This window comes from Pelophylax lessonae (assembly GCF_965119305.1).
Source record: "Pelophylax lessonae genome assembly, chromosome: 9".
NCBI lineage: Eukaryota > Metazoa > Chordata > Amphibia > Anura > Ranidae > Pelophylax > Pelophylax lessonae.
Window position 1 is genome coordinate 245,360,620 of NC_138776.1, and position 23,423 is coordinate 245,384,042.

At 42.9% G+C, this 23,423-nt stretch overlaps 1 protein-coding gene across 1 annotated transcript in view; it reads right to left on the reverse strand.

Annotated features, from left to right (window-relative positions):
• The window catches only part of LOC309564348 (pendrin-like), a gene marked incomplete at both ends in the record, with an annotated part of 119,701 nt that overhangs the window by 86,808 nt on the left and 9,470 nt on the right, over positions 1-23,423 (reverse strand). Inside the window, one exon of the mRNA XM_082268974.1 lies at positions 14,044-14,183. Coding sequence (XP_082125100.1) covers positions 14,044-14,183 — 140 coding nt within the window. The remainder of the gene's footprint in view (positions 1-14,043; positions 14,184-23,423) is intronic.

Genomic DNA, 23,423 nt, shown 5'->3' on the forward strand with positions numbered 1-23,423 from the left:
TCACTCTGCGATCATCGGGGGAGAGGGAGAAAGGCAGGCGGCTAGTGTAAAACAAGCTGCCTGTCATTCTCCCCTGTGTAGAAACACTGATCATACGGTTCTACTATGTAGGACCGTTGATCAGTGTTCCTACAGCTCAAGCCACAGCCAATCACAGTTAGAATCACGCCCCTAGGGACACACACAGCCCCTCCCTCTCAAATAAAGTTAACCCCTTCACTGCCAGTGTAATATTACAGTAACAGTGCATATATATAGCACTGATTACTGTAGAAATGTCACTGGTAACCCCAAAAGTGTCAAAAATGTCAGTCAAGGGTCCAATCTGTCCGCCCCAATGTCGCAGTACCGCAAAAAAAATCGCAGATTGCCGCCATTAAGCGTTAAAAAAAAAAACAACAAAAATGACAAAAATCTTTCCCTTTGTTAGTAAACGCGATAACTTTTGCGCAAACCAATCAAAATACGCTTTTTGCGATTTTTTTTACCAAACATATGTAGCATAAAACAAATATGGGCCGAAAATGTTAAAAAATTTAGATTTTTACTTTTTTTTGGGGGGAATTTCATATAAAAAAATGTGAAAAATATTGTTATTTTTGCAAAATTTACGCTCTTTTTTTGTTTATAGCGCGTGATCAAAAGATCGCACAGGTGATCAAATACCGCCAAAAGAAAGCTCTGTTTGTGGGAAAAAAAGGACGTCAAATTGCACGACCACGCAATTGTCCGTTAAAGTCACGCAGTGCCGAATCGCAAAATACCCCCTGGTCTTTTAGCAGCCAAATCCTCCGCGGCTTAAGTAGTTAAAGCCCATCTCTGGAGAAAGGAAAATTCTTCCTGGTAGTCAGACTGCCCCCTCACTGGAAGGATTAAATGCTTGCTTAGGTTTATTGGGCCAAAAAAAATTGTTCTACTTACCCGATGCTTTGCTACCCCGGCAGATGGTGCTCTCCTCTACTCTACTATGGGCTACTATGGGCTATGCATTGGAACTGATGGCATCAGAAGATTTGTGACTGTCAGAGAATTAGAGGAGAAGAGATTGCCTGGAGGGGGGGGGGCTGTCTTACAGATGGAATGGAGCCTCCTCTAGTAAGAGGAGGATTGGATGAATAAAATGGCTTTTTTGCAGCCCCTGGACCTAAATGAGCATATAACCCTTGCATCACAGGGCAGCCCCACAGGGGAGCACTTTTAATTAGCTTGAAATTCAGTTATAAAGATTTAAGAAATTTGAAGAACAACAACTTTAATATCCTTTCTCCAGATCTCTTATGTTTGGTTCTCCTATACTTCAATCTATACAAAGTTACCAATGCCCTCCATCAAGAGGCTAGTTTTTCCTTGTGGGCAGCATTTTGTGAAGCCCTAAAACCCCTTATAAAGCAAAATAAATCATCACCTATCCTTACCCGGTCCGACACCACTACAATTACCACTACCTAGTTTAAGCTCATTGAATCACGGCTTACCTTTTTCCAAGTTGGGAGTGTTAGCTATTTTACATTTAATAAGAGTCATTGCCTTCAATGTGTGTGTTTTAAAGGCCTATAACTGGCAATAAAGGCAAATAAATGCTACACTTCACATTCTGTGTGCACAGTTCCCAACAGAGCTTTAAAAGTTACAATCGGGCCACCAGTAACAAGAGTCGTCATGATTAAGCAGAAATTATGGTAGCATAATAATATACAATTGCAAGCCTAGATCCATGCAAAACATGTTTTCTCTCTTTTTATCGATGGGGAAATGGTAAACCTTTTTTGAGATTTGTCTTGCAGTCTGTTCCAAATTGTAGAGATTTAATTGTAGCACCCTCCTAGGTAGGTGCTAGTGAGAGAGTATAGTTTTAAGCTCTGTCTGCTTACCAGAAGGGCTGCAGATAAATCTATATTGTTCTCTGCCCACCAGAGAGCAGGATCTGTTAGTGAGGTTGGCTCATTGTGCTCCAGATGCAACTCGTTCTGTCTGGAGAGTGTTTCACACTGGTACAGTAGGGAGACATATTGGGCAGTGGGAGGAAACCTGACGAATGGAGGCACAGGCTTTTGATACAGCCCTGGTGAGTGTAAGATTCTGGTACCTCCGGTACCCTTAATCACCACTTTCTCTGTAATGCGTCCCACCTTTCTCTTCAGGTGGTACGCATATACCTTTAAGAACGATGATGTCACTGCTGAGCGCCGCAGAGCGGCTATTTCAACCGCCGGCGGTCTCACTCACGTTGTTCGTTCAACCTGCCTTGTGATCCACATGCTTTCAAGCCTGTCTGTCGATCGGAACCTCCAGCTATTCCCTTTACCTGGAGCAGACCGGAACCTCGCTACTGATCCCTGTATCTCGCTACCGGATCATTCCTTATCTACTGGACCTCTCTAAACTACTAACATTACAAGTGATAAGTACCCCGCAGGGGAACCCTCCATAACCTTATTGCACTATCTACCTATGCACATTAAGGACTGTTACTACCTATCCATACTATCCTATCATCTGCACTGTTACATAGATTGCTAGCTCTTGAGCCTACTACCATCTATCATCTGCACTGCTGCATAGATTGCTAGCTCTCCTGTCTACTACTATCTATCCTTGCACTGGGTTAGTCTATCCTGTATTTGTCATCTGCTGTCCTCACCACCTGTTAGCATACTCGATACTAACCTATCTGCATTCCTAAATACCATCTTGAACTCTCCTATACAAACCTATCAAGTGATTACCATCCTTGTCACTGTTCACACCTGTCCCTTCAGCACATCACCTTCATACTATCATATACATCCTATCACTCCAGGAACATCTCATTGAGTGTGTATATATCTGTATGTTGAAGCTGACAGGCCCACGGTGATGAGTCCTGGAGAGTTGGATCTGGTATTCAACACATCTCTACATGACTACTGAGTGGAGATTTTGCAGCTGCAAATCCAGCCTATACTAAAAACGCAGGAGCGTTACAGATTGAACGAACCTTAAAAATGGATTCAGCAGAATTACCCACTCAAGTGACACAATTAACACAACAAGTAAAAGCGTTAATACTTGCTCTGACTGACGTACAAGAAAAGAATCAGACTCTGACACAGCAGGTAACCCAGCTCTCACGGCTTACTGCTATTCAGCCTCCTGAACCTAAAATAAACCCTCCTCTAGTGTTTACAGGTGATCGGAAAAAAATTTGTGAATTCAAAAACGCATGTCAATTGCTTTTTTTGTTAAAACCTCGTACATACCCCACTGATCAAATAAAAGTCTGTACCGTTATTTCATACTTGACGGGTGATCCACGGGCCTGGGCAGACTCTCTCTTTGAGAATAATGATCAGATTCTCAACACCTATTCCTTATTCCTAGCGGAACTCGCTAGTTTATACGATGACCCCAATAGGCAGAGTACTGCTGATATTCAGTTGAGGGCCTTAAAACAAGGAAGGAGACCTGTAGAAGACTTTGTATCTGAGTTCAAAAGATGGACCCTTGATTCAGGGTGGAATGACACATCTTTGCGAACTCAATTCAGACTCGGGTTATCAGAAGCTGTTAAAGACGAGCTCGCCCGAGCAGATTTACCTGGCACCTTGGAGGCCTTGATACAACTTAGTATCAACATCGACAGACGACTGCGAGAAAGAAGGGCTGAAAAGATGGGAATGCCATTGTCTAGTCCTTCTCAGATTTCGGCCGTTGACCCTACTCCCATGGATGTAGGAACCATACGCCCACCTTTAACGACTACTGAACGAGCTAGAAGAACATCCAGAAATCTCTGCATGTACTGCGCATCCTCGGATCATTTGATAAGCACCTGTCCCCTTGTCCGCAAAAAAGAGGGTGAGTGTTCACATGTCTTGCTGGGAGGATTAACGACTTCCTTTTCTAACCCCTATCTTTTTGTTCATTTAATATTACAGTGGGACCAAACTAGGATCACCACCAAGGCTATGGTCGACACTGGATCTTGTGGAAACTATATTGATACACGCTTTGTTACCTTAAATAAAATACCTATTATTTAAAAATCTAAGCCTGTTTCTGTTAGTTTCATTAACGGAATTCCACTGTCTTCTGGTCCAATCACCAACCAGACACAGGCAATCCTTGCCACTACCAACGAATCACATGTGGAGACCATCACCTTTGACATACTATCCTCACCCCATTTTCCTATTATTTTGGGACTTCCCTGGTTACACACACACCAACCAATCATAGATTGGAAAAAACGGACTTTGGTTTTCCCTTCTCACTATTGTGAGAATACGTGTAACCTCCCATCTTATGGGAAGATTCTGTCTGTGGTGTCAGATGAAATTGCACCACTATGCTATCAGGATCTGTCCGAAGTGTTCCTTGAGAAAAATGCTCAAGTGTTGCCTCCCCATAGGGATTACGATTGCACTATCGATCTACTCCCTAACAGCAAATTGCCTTTCGGTCATGTTTATCCCCTTTCACAGGATGAACTTTCTCATCTCAAGGAATACTTGGATGAGAATTTGACAAAAGGGTTCATTAGACCCTCTACTTCTTCCACTGCTGCAGGACTTTTCTTTGTCCGCAATAAGGATTCCAGTCTCAGGCCTATTATCGATTATAGGCAATTAAACACAATTATGATAAAGGATCGCTATCCTTTGCCGCTCATCCCTGAACTTATTGAACAGGTGCGTGGGGCTACTTATTTCACCAAATTAGACCTGAAAGGGGCATACAACCTAATCCGAATCCGTGACGGGGATGAGTGGAAAACAGCATTCAGAACCAGATACGGACTATTCGAATACCTTGTGATGCCATTCGGGCTATGTAATGCTCCCGCAGCTTTCCAAAGATTCATAAACTACATCTTTAGAGACTTACTTGATGTCTGTGTTGTAGTATACCTAGACAATATACTTTTTTATTCTCCATCTATGCCTGAACACATAAAACATGTAAGACTTGTGTTGTCCAGACTGCTCTCACACAGACTATATGTGAAATTAAAAAAATGTCTATTTCATAAAGAAGAAATATTATTTCTAGGATACTTCATATCCAAAACTGGAATTAAGATGGATATGAGTAAGATATCCTGTATTCTAGACTGGCCTATACCAACAACTCGTAAGGCCCTACAGCGATTCCTTGGATTCTCAAACTTCTATAGGAAGTTCATCAAGAACTTTTCCGCTATTGTGAGACCTCTCACACAACTGACAAGTATAAAAAAAACATTCAAATGGTCAGAAGAAGCAAATCAAGCTTTCTGCTTGTTAAAATGAAGCTTTACTTCTGCTCCCATACTACGCCATCCAGACCCATCCCTCCAATATATTCTAGAGGTAGATGCGTCAAATATGGCAGTAGGAGCAGTTCTCTCCCAACGACCAACAAACACTTCATCACTCCACCCAGTTGCTTTCTTTTCAAAATCACTAAGCAGCCCAGAGGTGAAATACCCAGTGGGTGAAAAGGAGTTGCTTGCCATAAAACTGGCACTGGAGAATTGGCGACATCTGCTCGAAGGTACCCAGTTACCAATACTCATATATACAGATCATAAAAACCTTCAATACCTCCAGACTAACAAGACTCTCTCCCACCAGCAGGTACGATGGTCATTATTCTTTTTAAGATTTAATTTCCTAGTGACCTACATGCCTGCAGACAAAAATAAAAAAGCGGATGCGCTATCACGATTAACCGAAGATAACTGCGCCGAAATCCCTTCCATTCCCATAATACCCTATAAACGCATTATTGGTGTTGTCCGTTCCTTGAAGGAAGAGATTTTGCACAGTATAAGAATGGATTCACCTCCACCACAACTAAGTACTGATGCAGAAGGCTTCCTCTATTACAATGACAAACTCTACATACCCCCTACTATGCGCACCAAGATCTTGGAGTTATCGCATGATGTGCCCATGGCAGGACATATGGGTATAACGAAAACCTTTAATTTGCTCACCAGGCAGTTTTGGTGGCCTGATATGAAGACGTCTGTACAAAAATTTGTTTCTTCATGTAACATCTGTGCAAGGTCCAAAATTGACACTACAAAACCATCTGGACTACTTTGTAGTCTACCAATACCCCAGGTTCCATGGGAAGTTGTGTCCTTAGATTTCATAGTAGAACTACCACCCTCTAAAGGATTTAATACCATCCTAGTGTCAGTGGACCACTTGACAAAGATGGCACATTTCATTCCTATCCGTAGACTACCTTCATCTAAACAAACAGCGGAACTACTGATGAAACATGTGTTTAAGTTGCATGGAATTCCAAAAACTCTTTTGTCCGACCGTGGTTTACAATTCATCTCTAAATTTTGGCAAGCACTTTGTCAAATTTTACGCATTGAGCGAAAGCTCACTTCTCCCTACCATCCTCAGACCAACGGACAGACTGAAAGAGTCAACCAGTGCATTGAGCAATATCTACGTTGCTACACATCATACTTGCAGGATGATTGGGTGGATCTCCTTCCTCTAGCAGAATTTGCTTACAACAACGCAACCCACAGTACTACGAAGCAAAGTCCGTTCTACTTGAACTATGGGTTTCATCCCACTCTTCTTCCACCACGCATCCTGCCATCGAGTAACCCAGTAGCCTCGGATTACCTTACCCAAATAAAAGACTCTTTGGGTTTACTCAATACCACTGTATCACACGCTCACAGTCAACAAAAAACGTACTACGACCTTCGTAGAAGACCTTCTCCTCAGTATGCTATTGGGGACCTTGTTTGGCTATCGACAAAGAACTTAAGATTAAAAATCCCTAGCAAGAAGCTTGGACCTTTATTTTTGGGACCCTTCCCAATTAAAAAACTTATCGGAAAAGCTGCAGTACAGCTCACCCTACCAGCAGATCTCAAGATCCATCCCATCTTCCATGTGTCGCTACTGAAGCCCCATGTTCCTAACCAAGGAATAAGGCCTACCATCTTGCCTCCACCTCCAATACAAGTTGAAGGCGGAGAAGAGTATGAGATCAAGGAAATTTTGGATTCTCGCATCCATAGAGGAAGACTCCAGTATCTCATAAGATGGAAGAACTATGGACCCCAAGACGACACCTGGCTAGATACCTCTGATATTCATGCGCCTAGACTTATACGGAACTTTCACTCGAAACACCCAGAGAAACCTGTCCTATAGGCCTTCCGGAGCCGGCCTTAAGGGGGGGGTACTGTAAGATTCTGGTACCTCCGGTACCCTTAATCACCATTTTCTCTGTAATGCGTCCCACCTTTCTCTTCAGGTGGTACGCATATACCTTTAAGAACGATGATGTCACTGCTGAGCGCCGCAGAGCGGCTATTTCAACCGCCGGCGGTCTCAGTCACATTGTTCGTTCAACCTGCCTTGTGATCCACATGCTTTCAAGCCTGTCTCTCGATCGGAACCTCCAGCTATTCCCTTTACCTGGAGCAGACCGGAACCTCGCTACTGATCCCTGTATCTCGCTACCGGATCATTCCTTATCTACTGGACCTCTCTAAACTACTAACATTACAAGTGATAAGTACCCCGCAGGGGAACCCTCCATAACCTTATTGCACTATCTACCTATGCACATTAAGGACTGTTACTACCTATCCATACTATCCTATCATCTGCACTGTTACATAGATTGCTAGCTCTTGAGCCTACTACCATCTATCATCTGCACTGCTGCATAGATTGCTAGCTCTCCTGTCTACTACTATCTATCCTTGCACTGGGTTAGTCTATCCTGTATTTGTCATCTGCTGTCCTCACCACCTGTTAGCATACTCGATACTAACCTATCTGCATTCCTAAATACCATCTTGAACTCTCCTATACAAACCTATCAAGTGATTACCATCCTTGTCACTGTTCACACCTGTCCCTTCAGCACATCACCTTCATACTATCATATACATCCTATCACTCCAGGAACATCTCATTGAGTGTGTATATATCTGTATGTTGAAGCTGACAGGCCCACGGTGATGAGTCCTGGAGAGTTGGATCTGGTATTCAACACATCTCTACATGACTACTGAGTGGAGATTTTGCAGCTGCAAATCCAGCCTATACTAAAAACGCAGGAGCGTTACAGTGAGTTGTCAGAGGAAAAGTATCCTGGTGCATGCTGGAATACTGTATGAAAGCCAGGAGCACATGTACTTATGTTCTTTCGTCTGGATAGCAGAGTCCCGGAGGGAGGGGGTGGCTGTCTCCTCCTCTGTAGAGGTGTCACAAGGCCACCCCTGCTCCTAGGATAGTCAGTAGACAGGTGTCGGTTGAAAGGGGATGCTAGTGAGAGTGTCCTGAAGATAAGTTGTCATCTATTAAGTTGCTTGCTAGGAAGTGAAAAGCAAGAGACTTAACCCTTTTCACATTTGTGGTGGTGTGGATCAAGCAGCCCAACTGTTTCCAATCAACCTATGAGGTCTAGAGATAGATGTCCTAAGTTGATGTATATAGTTCGAATTGGAGTATGCCACTATTCCCTTCTATCCAAGTTCCAAACAAACATAAAAAAAACAACACCCCTAGACTCTTTATTGTGTGATGAGCCAGCAGGAGAAAGAAGGGATCAATGAATTATATTTCAAGGTAACCGTGTGCTGGTAACTGGGGGAGCCCATCAAGTCATCATCCAGCAGGCCCTACGGGGGACAGTGCTACATACTCTTAAGGCCATTAAGGGAAAATAAACCCTCAAACAAAATTTTAATTATTTAAGGGTTGGAGAATGATTGAACTATATGGGGGTTCATCAGAACCTCCAGCTGCCTCAGGAAATGAAACAATTAGCAGCTTTACTACAACTCCTAAATGTGACAGCTTCCCGCTCAAGCTGCTTGCCTATGAGCTGGTGACCACTGGTGTCTAAACAACGAGTGACATATTCCCGCCTGGCCCATTCAACTGTCAGCCAGGGATTCCCAGTTTACAGGGGAATCTAAACAAATTGTTTGGGATAATGTAAAATAAATGGTATGGGGTCACTGTTGCGTGAAACGCGTTAACATCTTGTTCCCTGCCTTTTTTTGAGCTGTGAAGTTTTTTACTATGGATTTAAATCAATACCCTTCAAAGGATTTCGTGACAATTGGAATGCAGGCTACCTCTTTGTATACAGTTTTTGTGGAGTATCTGACAGCTGCGAACCAGATCTGCACCCGATTGCATGATTTTGGGGAGGACTTACATAGAGCAGTGTTGGTTTACTATCTATTGACTTGGTATGGGGTCTCCCCCAAGATTCCCACCAGAACCTTAAGGTATAAAACCTAAATAAAAGGGTGGGGTCCCCGGGTGATGTAAGTGACCAAACGTGGATTTTGTTTGTGCATGGGGCCCCGTTGTCATCCATACCAGACCCTCATCAACAATAAAAGTTTGATATGTTCTTTTCAGGGATCCCCATGACGCTCTTTTTTTCTGTGTGGGGTCACCCAATAACATCTATACCAGACCCTTATCTAGGATAAGGGTCTGGTATAGTTGAAGGGATTCCCCACCTCTTTGTTTACAAACAGAAGTAAACTACTGGGTGTTATAATTTGGCAGCAATTTAAACTGCATTTTGCTTTTCATTATAAACATCATATAAATGCACTACTTCACAGGTGGGTCCAGGGCATCCCCCAAGAATGGTATTGAAATGCTATGTGTATTTTTTATTGTTTCATTTTAAACATTACTAAATTGCTGTTCCCCACCAAATATACATTTTAAATGTTTTATTTGCTTTGGTTCATGTTCTTCAGGGCAGTGCCCAACCCCCCCCATGTCATTTATTTGACAATCCCTTTCAAGCTGGAAACTCTCTGCGCAGGGTGAGGCTGAGAATGCAATCGTTACAGTATGCATTATTGTATAAAGGACTGCCCATATAGACGTAATAAGCATGTACTGTAGGTCAGGTAGCTCTGATGAAAAGGGTTCGCCTTCGAAATACCTGAGCCAAGATGCACGCGTCTTATGTGCTACCTAGCGGAATCAGCAGTGGAGGATTTTCCACATTCAGATGGTTGAGCAGGTCTCAACCTGCATAAACGTTATATGATATGCTGTGTTGCCAAGAATCTTTGTGACTATAATATTTTATTATACAAAAAAGTTTCATGGAAGATATCACACCATGTTGGTGTACTTTCTAAGTATTCTTTAGTGTTGCGCAAGGAAAAAAACTCTCATCAGCCTCAGCAGCTTCTGCTGTTTTTCTCCAGAGGAAAGCAAAATAAAAACCTCCTGAGAAACCTTGCACGGTTTTCTAAAAAAAAAAAAATTCTGTGACCCCCCCCTTATCCCTACACAAAGGTTGTCTGCAGATTCGTAGCTAGCACCTTCAGGGCCCCAGTACAAGAAACCATGGAACCCTGGCCGGGGCCCTTCCTTTCAAGCCTGGGGCTCTTCCCACTGATCCTGGGGCCCTTTACTCTCGTTGCGAAGCCCTTTATTACAGTCTCACAGTGGGCCCTCTTCCTGCCATCTTGGGGCCTCCCCACGGTGGTGGAATGCCAGAGTCCGGTTGCAAGTGTGGCCTTTGCGATCCCGCGAAGTTTACCCACTGTGTCAGTAGTTTTTATTTTTTGGTATTTTGATTGTATTATTTTTATCATTTTGATTAATTTTTTTACAATGTCACTGACTATGACTCTGTTCATTCAGAAAAGGAAGGAGCTGGTAAATTACATATTTACCGACCGCTTCCTGGTTCTCTATTGGGACACAACCCCTGCAGAGGCTGGCAGGAGAGTGAAAGGAGCACAGTGGGGGGGGACCAGGGGAGCACACAGGGGCCCTGAGACAGCAGAACACAAGTGAACTGGACAGGAGGAGTGGCGGGGGCAGCATACAGAGGAACCAATCTCCTTCCGTTTCCTCCTGCAGTTGCAGGAGGAAAAAGGAGGACAGTGATTTCTCTACATGCTGCCCCCACTGCCCCTCCTATTCAGGTGTACAGGGGAGCCGCACAGGCCCCCTGGAGCATGGGGCCCAGTTGCAATTGCAACCCCTGCAGTTACGCCCCTGGTTGTCTGGTCTATTGCTATGTCGGCATCTATAGCATTGTCGGCTCCAGCCGCATACATCAGGCTGCGAGTGGACAAACACTGTGCGGGATGAGGTCACTCCAAAACAAGCCCCTCCCTATGCGTTTCACCCTGTCTGCGTCTTCAGAGCACTGGCTGTTTTATTAATCTTTTCCACATAATTTTCTCCTTTATGAACTTCTTTATGGAATAATTTTTGCACATCATTTTTACACTCTAGTAACTTTTTTGGGCACTAGACAAATTATTAATTTTATGAATTTGTGGATATGGGAACCAAAGTTATATATAGACTTTTGAATATAATTAGGGCACTTCTCCTTGCATTTGAAGCTAATGTATCCTTGTCCTTAGAAAATCCTTGGAATAAAATGTTAAAGTAGAATCTAAATCCAATCACTAAAATCTCATATTTTCTCTAAAGAATATGTGAGCTAACTAAATGCCATCTAATTTGCCTACTTGTAGGTTTAAGGTTAACTGAACAAAGTCCTGTATATTCCTGATATATGTTGATCTCCCCCTATGCCTACCCCAGTCCTGCCTGCTACAAATTACACAGAAATTTAAAGTGTCGAGGTACAACTCCCCTTAAAGAAATTTTCTGAGAATAAAGTAGTACCATGTATTTCCTCCTACCATACTAAAACGAATCAGTGGCTTAAGCTCCCTCTCACCCCATTAAGGGTGAATTTGTTAAAAAAATTTTTTCTTCCGAAATTCCTTTACATTTTTGCTAATTCTTCAATAAATCTACCGAAATAGGCTTTTCAGGACATTAATACACTTCTTACTTTATTTATTTGGTCCCCGAAGGTGCCTAGGCTCTCTCCAGAGACCTTACAGCTCCCCACCTATAGGGGGGGTCCTGGTGCTTCCTAAAAATGCAGCTACTGCTGCTGAGGCCTCAAATGCCTCATCCTAAGGAACTTTAAGTTAGTTTGATCTATTGGCATTAATACGACTATGGGTAATGTGACCGTTCAAGATTCTATCTAACTTTATAATCATTGCTAGACTTTATAAGCTGAGATGGATCATATTCATTCCCCAACTAGCCTTTATGGTACATCCCTCGCTTATCCCACTTCCATAGCATAAGTGACAGGCTGCTGTGGGCTCGGCAAGGTTTGAAGTATGTCCACCAGCTTTACGTGAATGGTGTGTTTAAATCATTTTCACAACTGCAACAAGAGCTGGTGTTAGGGTGCTGGTGGTAGGTAAGCCCCGATGTTCGCTAGAGGGCAGAGCTTGGACGGGAACCCCCAAGGTAAGTGACACAGACTAGCCTGAGGTGCAGAATCTAAGTATCCACCAGTCTTCACCAGAGCCTCTGGTGGTGAGGATGGACTTCGCTGCGTGTGGATACCAGGTCTTGGTCCTCAGGGTCGCCCCACCAAGGGAGAACCGGTCAAGGCCCGAAGGAAAATAAACAGACAAGGAAGATCCGAGAGAATGGTCAAACAACCCGGGGTCAGGACAGGCAGCAGAAAATCGCAGTCAGGAACAAGCCAAAAGGTCAACAGGAAATCAGCAGGAAACAGGTCACAGGTTCAGGAACAACGGCATGAGCTGAAGACAAGACAGCAAAGTGCCAGCGCATCAGCTGCCTTTAAATAGGCATTCTTTGGTGCCAAAACGTCTGGGTCAATGCGTGCAAACGTGAGAACGCATAACATGCGCATTGGCTAATTCGCTCTGAACGGGAGCTAATTCGCGCATGCGTATTAGCCAATTAGCGGTTTCTAACAAACTGTTTCTAACAGCTGGGTATCCTTAATGGGTGGCTCTTTAGATATCTCCAACTCAGACATGTGGCGTGGGTCCAATTGGGATTTAGAGATATGCATCTGTGTAACTCCAAAATGGAACATACACTTCTCTCCCCAGATCTTTGGCAGGAATCAGAGTTCCAGAAGGAGGGTGGCGGCTGCCTCCTCTTCTGAAGCGGTTGATGGTGGTCACAGGTAGTCGGCCTGGTGTACCAGTGGTCTGAGGCTAAACCCATAGGTCCAGGCAAGCTGACTGAGGAGTTGGGGCACTGCGAGACTCTGGAAAAACAGTATCGTGAGTACAAAGGATCTTGCCCAGGGGTCTGCCAGGAAGGGGACCACTCTGGGTAGTGCAGTCAGTGGACGGGCGTCAGCTAGCCCAGAAAGAAAGGGGGTACTAGGAGAGTACCCTGGAGAGAAATACTTTAGAAACACTTACCGCATCTTCATTCAAGTGGCAGGATGAAGTAGTGGCCTTGCCACATTCTTAAGTTAAGAGTCCTCAGCATTGTGAATGGTTAACAGTTGTAATATCCCACTCATCCCATCCCAATTTAAATAAAACCACAAAACAACATCCCCTGGAGTGATCTTTGACTGAGCCAAGAACTTAAAGTGTTAGGCTTTCTGCAAGCAGTTGCTACGGGTAACCCAGGGGAATCCCTAAAGTGTAATCTTCAGCAGCCCTCTAGGGGGCAGTGCTACACAAGTAAACGGGTCGTATTAGTAATCATTCCTTCTTCCCTTTCCTTTTAGACATATGAAGCTTTATTCAGATATAGGGTGTCTGAAAGGAGAGAACTTCTGCTGTTCTCCCCCATTCAGAAAACCTATAGTGCTGTGGAAATTCTGAGTTATTCTCCATCAAAACGCCACGTTAAATCTGCGAAGCAGTGTTATATTATCTGATGTAGTGGTACACAGATAAGTATGAAATGAACAGTGGTTTTGGAGTGTCTCTGCCATTTCTTAAAGTCAAAGATAACATCTAATACATATCCTCTGATCAAAGGAAATACGGCATGACTCTTTCAGTAACCGGCCACCACTTGTTCTATACTCTCCTCCATAACTGTTTTAACTTGGTCTCTTTGCATAGCCTTTAAGCCTTCCAATGGCTGAGCCAATGCTATCTCAGCACAGAACTTAAAAAAAAAAGTTATTAAAGATTCGGGTTCAATTCTGAGTCTAATCATTTTTTTTTTTTCTGCCAACAGTTGTGTTTGCTGCATAACTCACCCTGCAAGGTGGACACCAGTCCTGTGCTGACACCAGAGATGATGTCATTAAGAATCCATTCCTTCCATTGGTATTTGGGCAGCCAATCCAGTATTGGGAAGATTGATTTGATGATCAGGAAGACTCTTCTTGCTGAACAGCTGCCAGGAATACATGTGAACAAAACAGTCATTTGATTTAGAATAGTGAGCAAATATCTATAATTAAAATTACATTTGGTATATACTGTACATGTACCGACCCCACTGGCTGACACAGAGCTGTGTTGGAGGGCACCCTCTTTGATAAAGCCCTTTAATTGCATAGTCAGGCACTCTTGATGACGAAGGAAGATTTTCACTAACAGAAGATGAATAAGCACAAGGGACACATTCTACTGACTGTAAGTTATGTCCTTTGTGCTGATTTTTGTCTGTTTGTGGGTTTGGATGCACTTAGGCTTTCAGAAAAATAAAAAAGGAACCAACTAATCCTCCATCACAATCATCATTATTTATGTATTTATTATTGAAAGACAGCAGTAATATTAGCACGTGATAATGCAGATACATTTTCCCACTATGATTGCGGCTAACCAGGCTCCAAATGTCCTTTTTGACATTAAAGATAAAGACATTTTGACCTATGGAGAAGAGAATCCTTAATGCAGAAGAAAACGAACAGCAGGGTGCTGAGGTCAGTTTTAAATCAAAATCACTTTATTGAAATAAGCAGCACACTTACATTGAAGTTAGCATGAAAGAGCAAGGATAAGGAACACCTGGGACCAAGCAGCTGTGATCAGTGTGAGGCTGTAAGGCATCACTGAGCAGAGACTGAGAATGACAAGGAGCCAGCCAGTTCAGGGTATGGATAGTAGCAGCTGCATTCTTAGCTGCACACGCGAAAAAAATCACTTTATTGAAATAAGCAGCACACTTACATTGAAGTTAGCATGAAAGAGCAAGGATAAGGAACACCTGACACCAAGCAGCTGTGATCAGTGTGAGGCTGTAAGGCATCACTGAGCAGAGACTGAGAATGACAAGGAGCCAGCCAGTTCAGGGTATGGATAGTAGCAGCTGCATTCTTAGCTGCACACATGAAAAAATCACTTTATTGAAATAAGCAGCACACTTACATTGAAGTTAGCATGAAACAGCATGGATAAGGAACACCTGACACCAAGCAGCTGGGATCAGTGTGAGGCTGTAAGGCATCACTGAGCAGAGACTGAGAATGACAAGGAGCCAGCCAGTTCAGGGTATGGATAGTAGCAGCAGCATTCTTAGCTGCACACACGAAAAAAATCACTTTATTGAAATAAGCAGCACACTTACATTGATGTTAGCATGAAAGAGTATGGATAAGGAACACCTGACACCAAGCAGCTGTGATCAGTGTGAGGCTGTAAGGCATCACTGAGCATAGACTAAGAATGACAAGGAGCCAGCCAATTCAAGGTATGGATAGTAGCAGCAGCATTCTTAGCTGCACATGAGGATGAAAGTTGTCAAAATGCCTCATGGATGTCCGGAGAGGGGGCATGTATAACGCTTTTCCAGGGACTTTACCCTCTTTTTCAAAAGCATGGACAGTGAAGGGAAGTGATGGGCTTATAAAGCCGAAGGGGAGGAACTTGGGAGGGGAAGGAAGGAGAAAGCTGAGCTGCTTCATAGAGCCAGAAGGGAGGGAGGGGGAGGAGATTGGAGAAAAGCAGAGAAGAGAAGACTGAACTGCCAGAAACATAGCAGTGTGATGGGTGATCATACAATGTAACAGGATTCTTGATTTACAAAATGATCAGAAAAAAAGGTGTCTTATACTCCAACTTTACTGAATAGATGCCACCTACAAACTGGCAATGCCAACAGGGTCAGAGTATTGAACAGATGTGCATATAACACAATACAATATACAACAGAGAATGGAGAGCCTGCAAAACCAGGGCTGCCTGGAAGCCATTTCCCTAAAGGATCGCTAGGTTTCAACACAGTCTATGAAACTCTCAGTAAAGACAATATGCAATCAGTACTAATGGCTATTTGCATTTCAATTATAATAATATCTCTCTCACAGGGAAAAAGGAAGAGTCTGGTAGGTCTGACAGAATCTCAAACTTGCTCCTCGGGGTAGTAACAGGAAGGGTCACTGCTCTGGATACACAGGATAACAGTTTCATACGCAGGGCCACCCTACGTCATACTTAGCCCTTCGTGCACTCTATTGGTCTCTATTGGTGAGATCTCTTCTGTGCTGAGTTCCTAAGCCTGCACATCTGCTATGACTATCATGATGGGCTTGAGGAAGAGTGGCCATTTACTCACCATGCTCAGATCCAGGAGCAGGCCAACTTTAAATCCAGCTCCCACAACCCCCTGGGTTCCTAGACACACCCAGGAAAAGATGTTCCTCAGTTTACTTCCCTCAGCAGCTCAGAGTGGTTACACCTAATTAGGCAGAGGCAGCTGAGGAAGTAATCTGTAGCTAGGTTATAGGCCTCAACTTTCAGAACCAGAATGTGAGTAACTGGAAGGGAACCTAAAAGTACACAGCTTCTTTTGAAGACCCAGCTCCTATGGGAAGCAGCTCAACAATTGCTATCAGAGTACTCCAGTTACGGTGGGCTGCCACAACCAAACCCCCTAGGTGTCCCCGAGCCTGGGATCCCTCCAGCGGTCCACCTGTGTTACCAGAGTCACCCTGGAATTCACTGTGATGGATGCTGCTTTTTAGGATAAACAAAAGTAGCTGATCGTGTTCTAAACTGTTTTACTGAACTGATTCTCAGCTAGATTTTCTGTTGTTATAGATGCTTATAGAGATTCTGCTGTGCAACCACATGTTACCCTAACTCTCCACTGCTTTGCCCACTTTATAATTGTCTGCCCCTTCTCCATTGCTGTGATACCTTTCTGCCTTCCTGTGTCCTCTCTACTGGTTTTCCTTCTTTCTACCTCCCTAATTATGTTTACCTTTTATGTTTCCACCTCCTTATGTACCTCCTTCCTTATGGCTGCACATTCTCTTTTTTTGTCCCCTGCTCTGTCCATTATAACTCTCCATAAACTATCTACTGCTCTGACTACTCTCTGTCTCTATGTTCCTTCTACTCTGCTTTGCCCATTCAATAATGGTCTCTCCCCGATCCATTGCTGTGACCACTTTCTAACTATATGTCCCCCTCTCTAGTGCCATGCCCTCTCTCTACCTTCTGATCTCCCTTCTCTGTTGTAACTCTTCTCTGCCTCCTCTCCATTTTTTTGCCCTTTCTGCTCTGCCCACTCTATAACTTGGTGACCCCCCTCTACACCTCTGGGACCACTCTCTCTGTTTTCTGCCCACCACTCTGCCCAGTTACTACCTCACTGTCCCATCTACAATGTTATACCCTCTCTGTATCTTTCTGTTTCATCACTACTGCTATGCCCATCTGCTATCTCTCTGTCTTGTCACTACTGTTCTTTCCAGATTCTACCTTTCTGTCACCTCTCTACCGCTCTGGCTGCTCCTTATCTCTTTCTACACAGCCCTGCGCACACTTTACATCCATGACAGCTCTTCACTCTTCTGTCCACTCTTTACCTCTTTGTCTCTGCTTCACTGCTGTACCCAGTCTCTATCTTTCTGTTGTGCTGCACCCACTCTCTACCTCACTGTCCACACTCCAGTGCTATGCTCTCTTCTTATATCTCTGCTCCCTCTCTGCTGCTGTGCCCACTGCCCACTGTATCTCTCTGTCCTCTCTCCATTGCTGTGTGCTCTCTGTTGCCTCTCCACTTCTGTAACCTCTCTTTACCTCTGAATACGTTTACACTGCTGTGCCTTGTCTCTTCCTCTCTTTCTTCTCTTCACTCCTTGCCCACGACACTACCTTTCTTTGCCATTTTCTCTGCTGTGCCATATTTCTACCACTCTCTCCACTCTTCTTTGGTTTGTCCTCTCTCTACCTCTCTGCACTCTCTCCCGCATTGTGGCCACTATTCACCTCTTTTTCTCCATGTGTATTGCTTTGCCCACTAATCTTTCTGTTTTCTCTCCAATGCTGAGCACTCTCGCTACCTTTCTGACTCTCTCCCCCTCTGTGACCTTTCTCTACCTTTCATTCCATCTTCACCGTTGTGCCCCTTCTCTACCTTTTTTTTTCATCTCTGTTCTACCCATTCTCTAACTCTCTGTCCCCTCCACTATGCTCTTCCTACTCTTTACCACTGTGTCTCATCTCCAAGGCCCTGGGGTGAGTGTTGAGGTGTGCCCAGTAAAAAGGTTCAAGAAGTTTTAGTCCAAATTTTTGCTGACAAATCGTATCAAGGGAAGCCATCTTCTTCATTAAGGCTAGTGTACAGAAAGATGAAAGAAGACCCTTTGAAGGACTCAACCCCACTTTTCTCTGGCCTAGAGCTATCAAACACACACATACCAACTATCTCAAAGGCCTAGCCCAATTACTACCTTAATATCCCGCTTACACTGCTGTGCCTATTCTTTATCTCTCTGTCCCTTTGCCACAGCCGTTTCCACTCTCTTCCTCTGTCCCAATGCCACTGCTGTGTCCTCTCTACATTTGTGCGCTCTCGACTAGTATGCCCACTCTCTACATCTCTGTTACTCCTCCACCGCTGAGCCAAATCTTTGCCCCTTTCACATGCCCTTTTCTATGCCATCTCCTCTCTCTAACCAAGTCTTTTCTCCCCCTGTCCACCTCTATGCCTTCTCACAACTTTTTCTCTTGTGGTGCCCATCTGTTTGCCATTTCTGAACCAGCCTTTGCCCTCAGTGCCACGGTGTTTGTTATATATACTGTATATGCTCTACCACCCCTACATTAAAAATGTAGGGCTAAGAAAAAGGCTGAGTGGGAATGACAGCCAGAGCCTGAACACACAGAGTCCTCTTGGTTTATAGCAAAGGCAATGTATGTGATCAAGAGGCGATGCTGGCTCCCTGCTCTTATAATTATTTATTATGGCGTTAACAGCGCATCTTCTGTATAACAACTGAAGAGAACTCAGTAGAGGAGAGATTATAAAAGTGAAAAGAAAAGCTCTAAAGTGGGCCCCCTTGCAATAGTCCGGTCTAGAGTCCAGAATAACCCCTAAATTCATTTTCAGGTCCCTAAGAAATGCTTACTAAAACCAGCTAATCGTGAGTCAATGATCCTCTACATTGATGGTCAGTAGGAATAATGCAACCCTTATAGACAGCTAAAAAAGATAATTTGTGTAATTCCGCTGGCTTTTCCAAGTGTTGTTGGTCAACCAGCCACAGCTCAAGGAACCCTAGCAACCTCTGGAGGAACCCTGGTTAAGAGTGATTGGTCTAGTTCAGGGGTCTCCAAACTTTATAAACAAAGGGGCCAGTTTACTGTTCTTCAGACTTTAGGGGGACGGACTGTGATCACTGTCAGTAGAAACTTTTCTGGTGTCAGTGAGAGTAAACAATGTTTATTTGGTATTAGGGGGAGGAATAGGCGGCCCGTCATTGGTGTCAGTGGAAGGAATAGTGCCCCATCATTGGCATCAGTGGAAAGAATGGTTTCCCATCACCGGTTTCAGTGGGAGGAATAGTGCCCCATTATTGGTATCAGTGGGAGGAATAGTGCCCCATTATTGGTATCAGTGGGAGGAATAGTGCCCCATTATTGGTATCAGTGGGAGGAATAGTGCCCCATTATTGGTATCAATGAAAGGAATAGTGAACCATCATTGATGTCAGTGTGAGGAACAGTGATACATAATTGGTATCAGTTGAAGGAATAGTATCCCATCACTGATTTCAATGGGAAGAAAAGTGCCCCATCATTGGTATTAGTGGAAGGGATAGTGCCCCATCATTGATATCAGTGGGAGGCATAGTGTCCTATCATTAGTATCAGTGGGGGAAATAGTGCTCCATCATTGATTTCAGTGGAAGGAATTGCTCCCCATCATTGGTGTCAGTTTGAGAAATAGTGCCCTGTTGTTAATGTCAGTAGCAGAAATTATGCCCCATTGTTAATGTCAGTAGCAGAAATTATGCCCCATTGTTAATGTCAGTAGCAGAAATTATGCCCCATTGTTAATGTCAGTAGCAGAAATGTATTCCCCATTGTTGAAAGAAAGATACCAATATGCTACCAAGTGTAAGTAGAAGAAAGTATAAAATAATAGAACCAGATAAAGCAGCCAATCCCTGTAGTGTCAACACATACAGAAATAGTATTAATAGAAAGGCATGGAACGGCGCTATATCTATAAAAATATAGTAAAATACAGCATATAACAGTATAAATATACAAAAAAAAAATCATACTTCACCAACTAGAGAGTTATATAATATTAATGTGAATAAGTAATCCTAACTGTTAAAAAAATACTCAGAATAAATGTGCAATATAAACACAAATAATGTGCACCATTCCACAAATGTAATAAATAATGCATAATGGTCCAGTAATACTATCAAAGAAGAAAAAAAAAAAAAAAAAAATATATATATATATATATATATATATATATATATATATATATACATATATATAAGGTGTCCAAATACAGTGTGAGAATGGTGATGAAATCCAAAAAAAACAGTCTATATCAGTAAATGCTGTGATCCAATAAGGTCCGCTGAAGAAGACGGAATGACGAAACGCGTCTGGGGGGTGACCACGTGACCTCAGTAAGCGGACGCCGGACTGTTCGGAATCACCCGGAAATCACTGCTCGAGAGCTGGTGAGAGATACTAAATGACCGGCGATCCAGATGTGATTGATTCATGCGATTTTGATTTTCTTACCATGTGCGTTTTATTTCAAGTGTGCTGTGGATTAATAAATTCTATAAACAGGATTTCGCTATGTGTGGCTTTATATTTTGTTATATATGAGCATTAACCAAGTGTTGGAGGTGGAGAAATGGCATCCGAGATCTCTATTCAAGGCTCAAGTTTATCACCATTTGGTGAGTGTGTTTGCTGAAGGGGAGAGGAAGTCACGTGGTGTGTAGAGAGTGTCACTCATCTGAAATAATTTGAAAAGCCTCCAAACAACATAGCGGAGCTATCATCTTATCAATATTATCAATATCAATATTAACAATATCAATAATCAATATTATTTACTCACGCGGTGGACTTTTTGTGCAATATTTATGTATATCTTTACATCCTATTGGATGTATGCACTTTAGCGCTACTATTGTTGTGGCAGATTATGGTCAATATTTATTATTGATTTTATTTTTTCACTACATGTTGGTTTTAATTAATATTTTCTGATAGTGGCAGCTATTTTTATTTTTTTTTTTTTATGTAACAGAGGTATTAGAGGCGTTAGGTGTGATTTTATAATTATTATATTTTCACAATTTTTTTATATATATATGTAGCACTGCCCCCTAGGGAGCTGCTGAGATTGGGTTCCCCTGGGTTACCCAGAGCAACAGTTTGTAAAATCCTATCACTTGGCTCAGTCAATAAACAGTCCAGGGGATTTGTTTTTTTGTATTTTATTTGGAACTTGGATGGGAGAAGGGATAAGTGGGATACTCCAACTTGAAAACTATGCACAAATCTTGAGGACTTCTGACTGTATAGAGTGCAGCAAGGCCGTTGCTTCACATTGCCACTGTAGTGAAGATTTGAAAGGCAAACTATTCTCTAGGAGGCTCTTCAGGGTCTAACTTGGCACCCCCTTTCTCACTTGCCGTGAGTGCTAGCTTCTGTCCACTGACCCCACTGGAGTGGTCCCCTTCCTGGTAGAGCTGCACGATTAATCGTATGAAAATCGCGATCTCGATTCACCCCCCCTGACGATCTAAACCTGACATATGCTCGATTCTTTGCATAGCTGCAGCTGTGGAAAAAAAAAAAAAAAGCCTCCTGCAAACAAACCCCTATCAGCAAGTCTCCCAGTAACTATAAACAAAATGATTACATTGTATCTTTTCCTTCCCTCTGCCAGGGAGAAAGGAAGTTTAACCTCTTAAAGACTAGACCTTTTTCTGACACTTGCTGCTTGCAAGTTAAAATCGTTTTTTTTTTTGCTAGAAAAGTACTTAGAACCCCCAAACATTTTATATATTTTTTTAGCAGAGACCCTACAGAATAAAATGGCGATTGTTGTAATATTTTATGTCACACTGTATTTGCGCAGCAGTCTTTCAAATGCAATTAATAGACTTTAATGAATAAAAAAAAAAAACGTAACAGTAAAGTTATCCCAATTTTTTTTTGTTACACAGAGAATCATGAGAGAATCATGATCTTTATTCCAAGCTAAAAAATCGTTATTCTCATTTTGGCTACAATCGTGCAGCTCTACTTCCTGGGCAGACCCCTGGCAAGCTCCCTGGTATTTACGGACACTGTTTTTCCTCAGGTCACTCTGCCTTCAGCTCCACTATCAGTATCCTGGACCTCCTGGCTCAGCACCACACTTCTGGTCCACTAAGCCAACTGCCTGTAAACTCTTTCCTTCCTGACAGTAGGAAAAACCGCTATCACCCTACTCCTGGGACCTGGCTCCCCGCCCAAGTGCCCTTGGCTTTTATGTTCAATCCCAGGATGTACTGGTGTTGTGCCCTCCCACTGGGACTGTCACAAAACCCTGTGTGTCACTGGCTGGGTTTCCTCCACTGTCCAATAGGCTCCCCTATTGGATACAGTGGGGACACTCCCTCAGGCCAAGTGAATCACACATGGACACATGCAACAGGAAAAACTAACAATCAGACTCTCCTGATGAGCAGGCAGAGCCAAAAAGTAGGCTTTTACCTAACCTAGCACCTATCTAGAAGGGTACTACATATATATATATATATATATATATATATATATATATATATATATATATAAGGTGTCCAAATCCAGTGTGAGAATGGTGATGAAACCCCCAAAAAAACAGTCTATATCAGTAAATGCTGTGATCCAATAAGGTCAAGATAAATCAGTAAAAAAAAGTGCTCTATCCCAACAACCAACAATATCTCTTGACCTTATTGGATCACAGATAATGACTTGTATCAGTGGGAGGAAAGTGTTTCAAGGGTGGGATAAAGGTGAGCAAAGGGCTTCAGTTTGGAGACCACTGGTCTAGCCTATATAGACATTGCCTAGTGTGTCTGTAAAATCTGGCCCTGATGTTATTCTAACTTTGTGTGTCATAAAAAACTTATGTGTCATTTTATGTAATGATCTAACCCCTATGCATAGACAAGGACAGTTATATGGTCAGGTGATTTTAAACAAACTATCGCTTTCTATACTTGTTTGTTACTCTTTAATGGGTATATGATAGCCAATAAGCAGCTTTATAAGCACTTCAGTTATCCATTAACGTGGTTATTGAATATTTTGCTTCCTTTCCAACATTCTTCTCTTCAATGAGTTTGCTATATTATTTTTATTGCAAAAAAAAACAAGC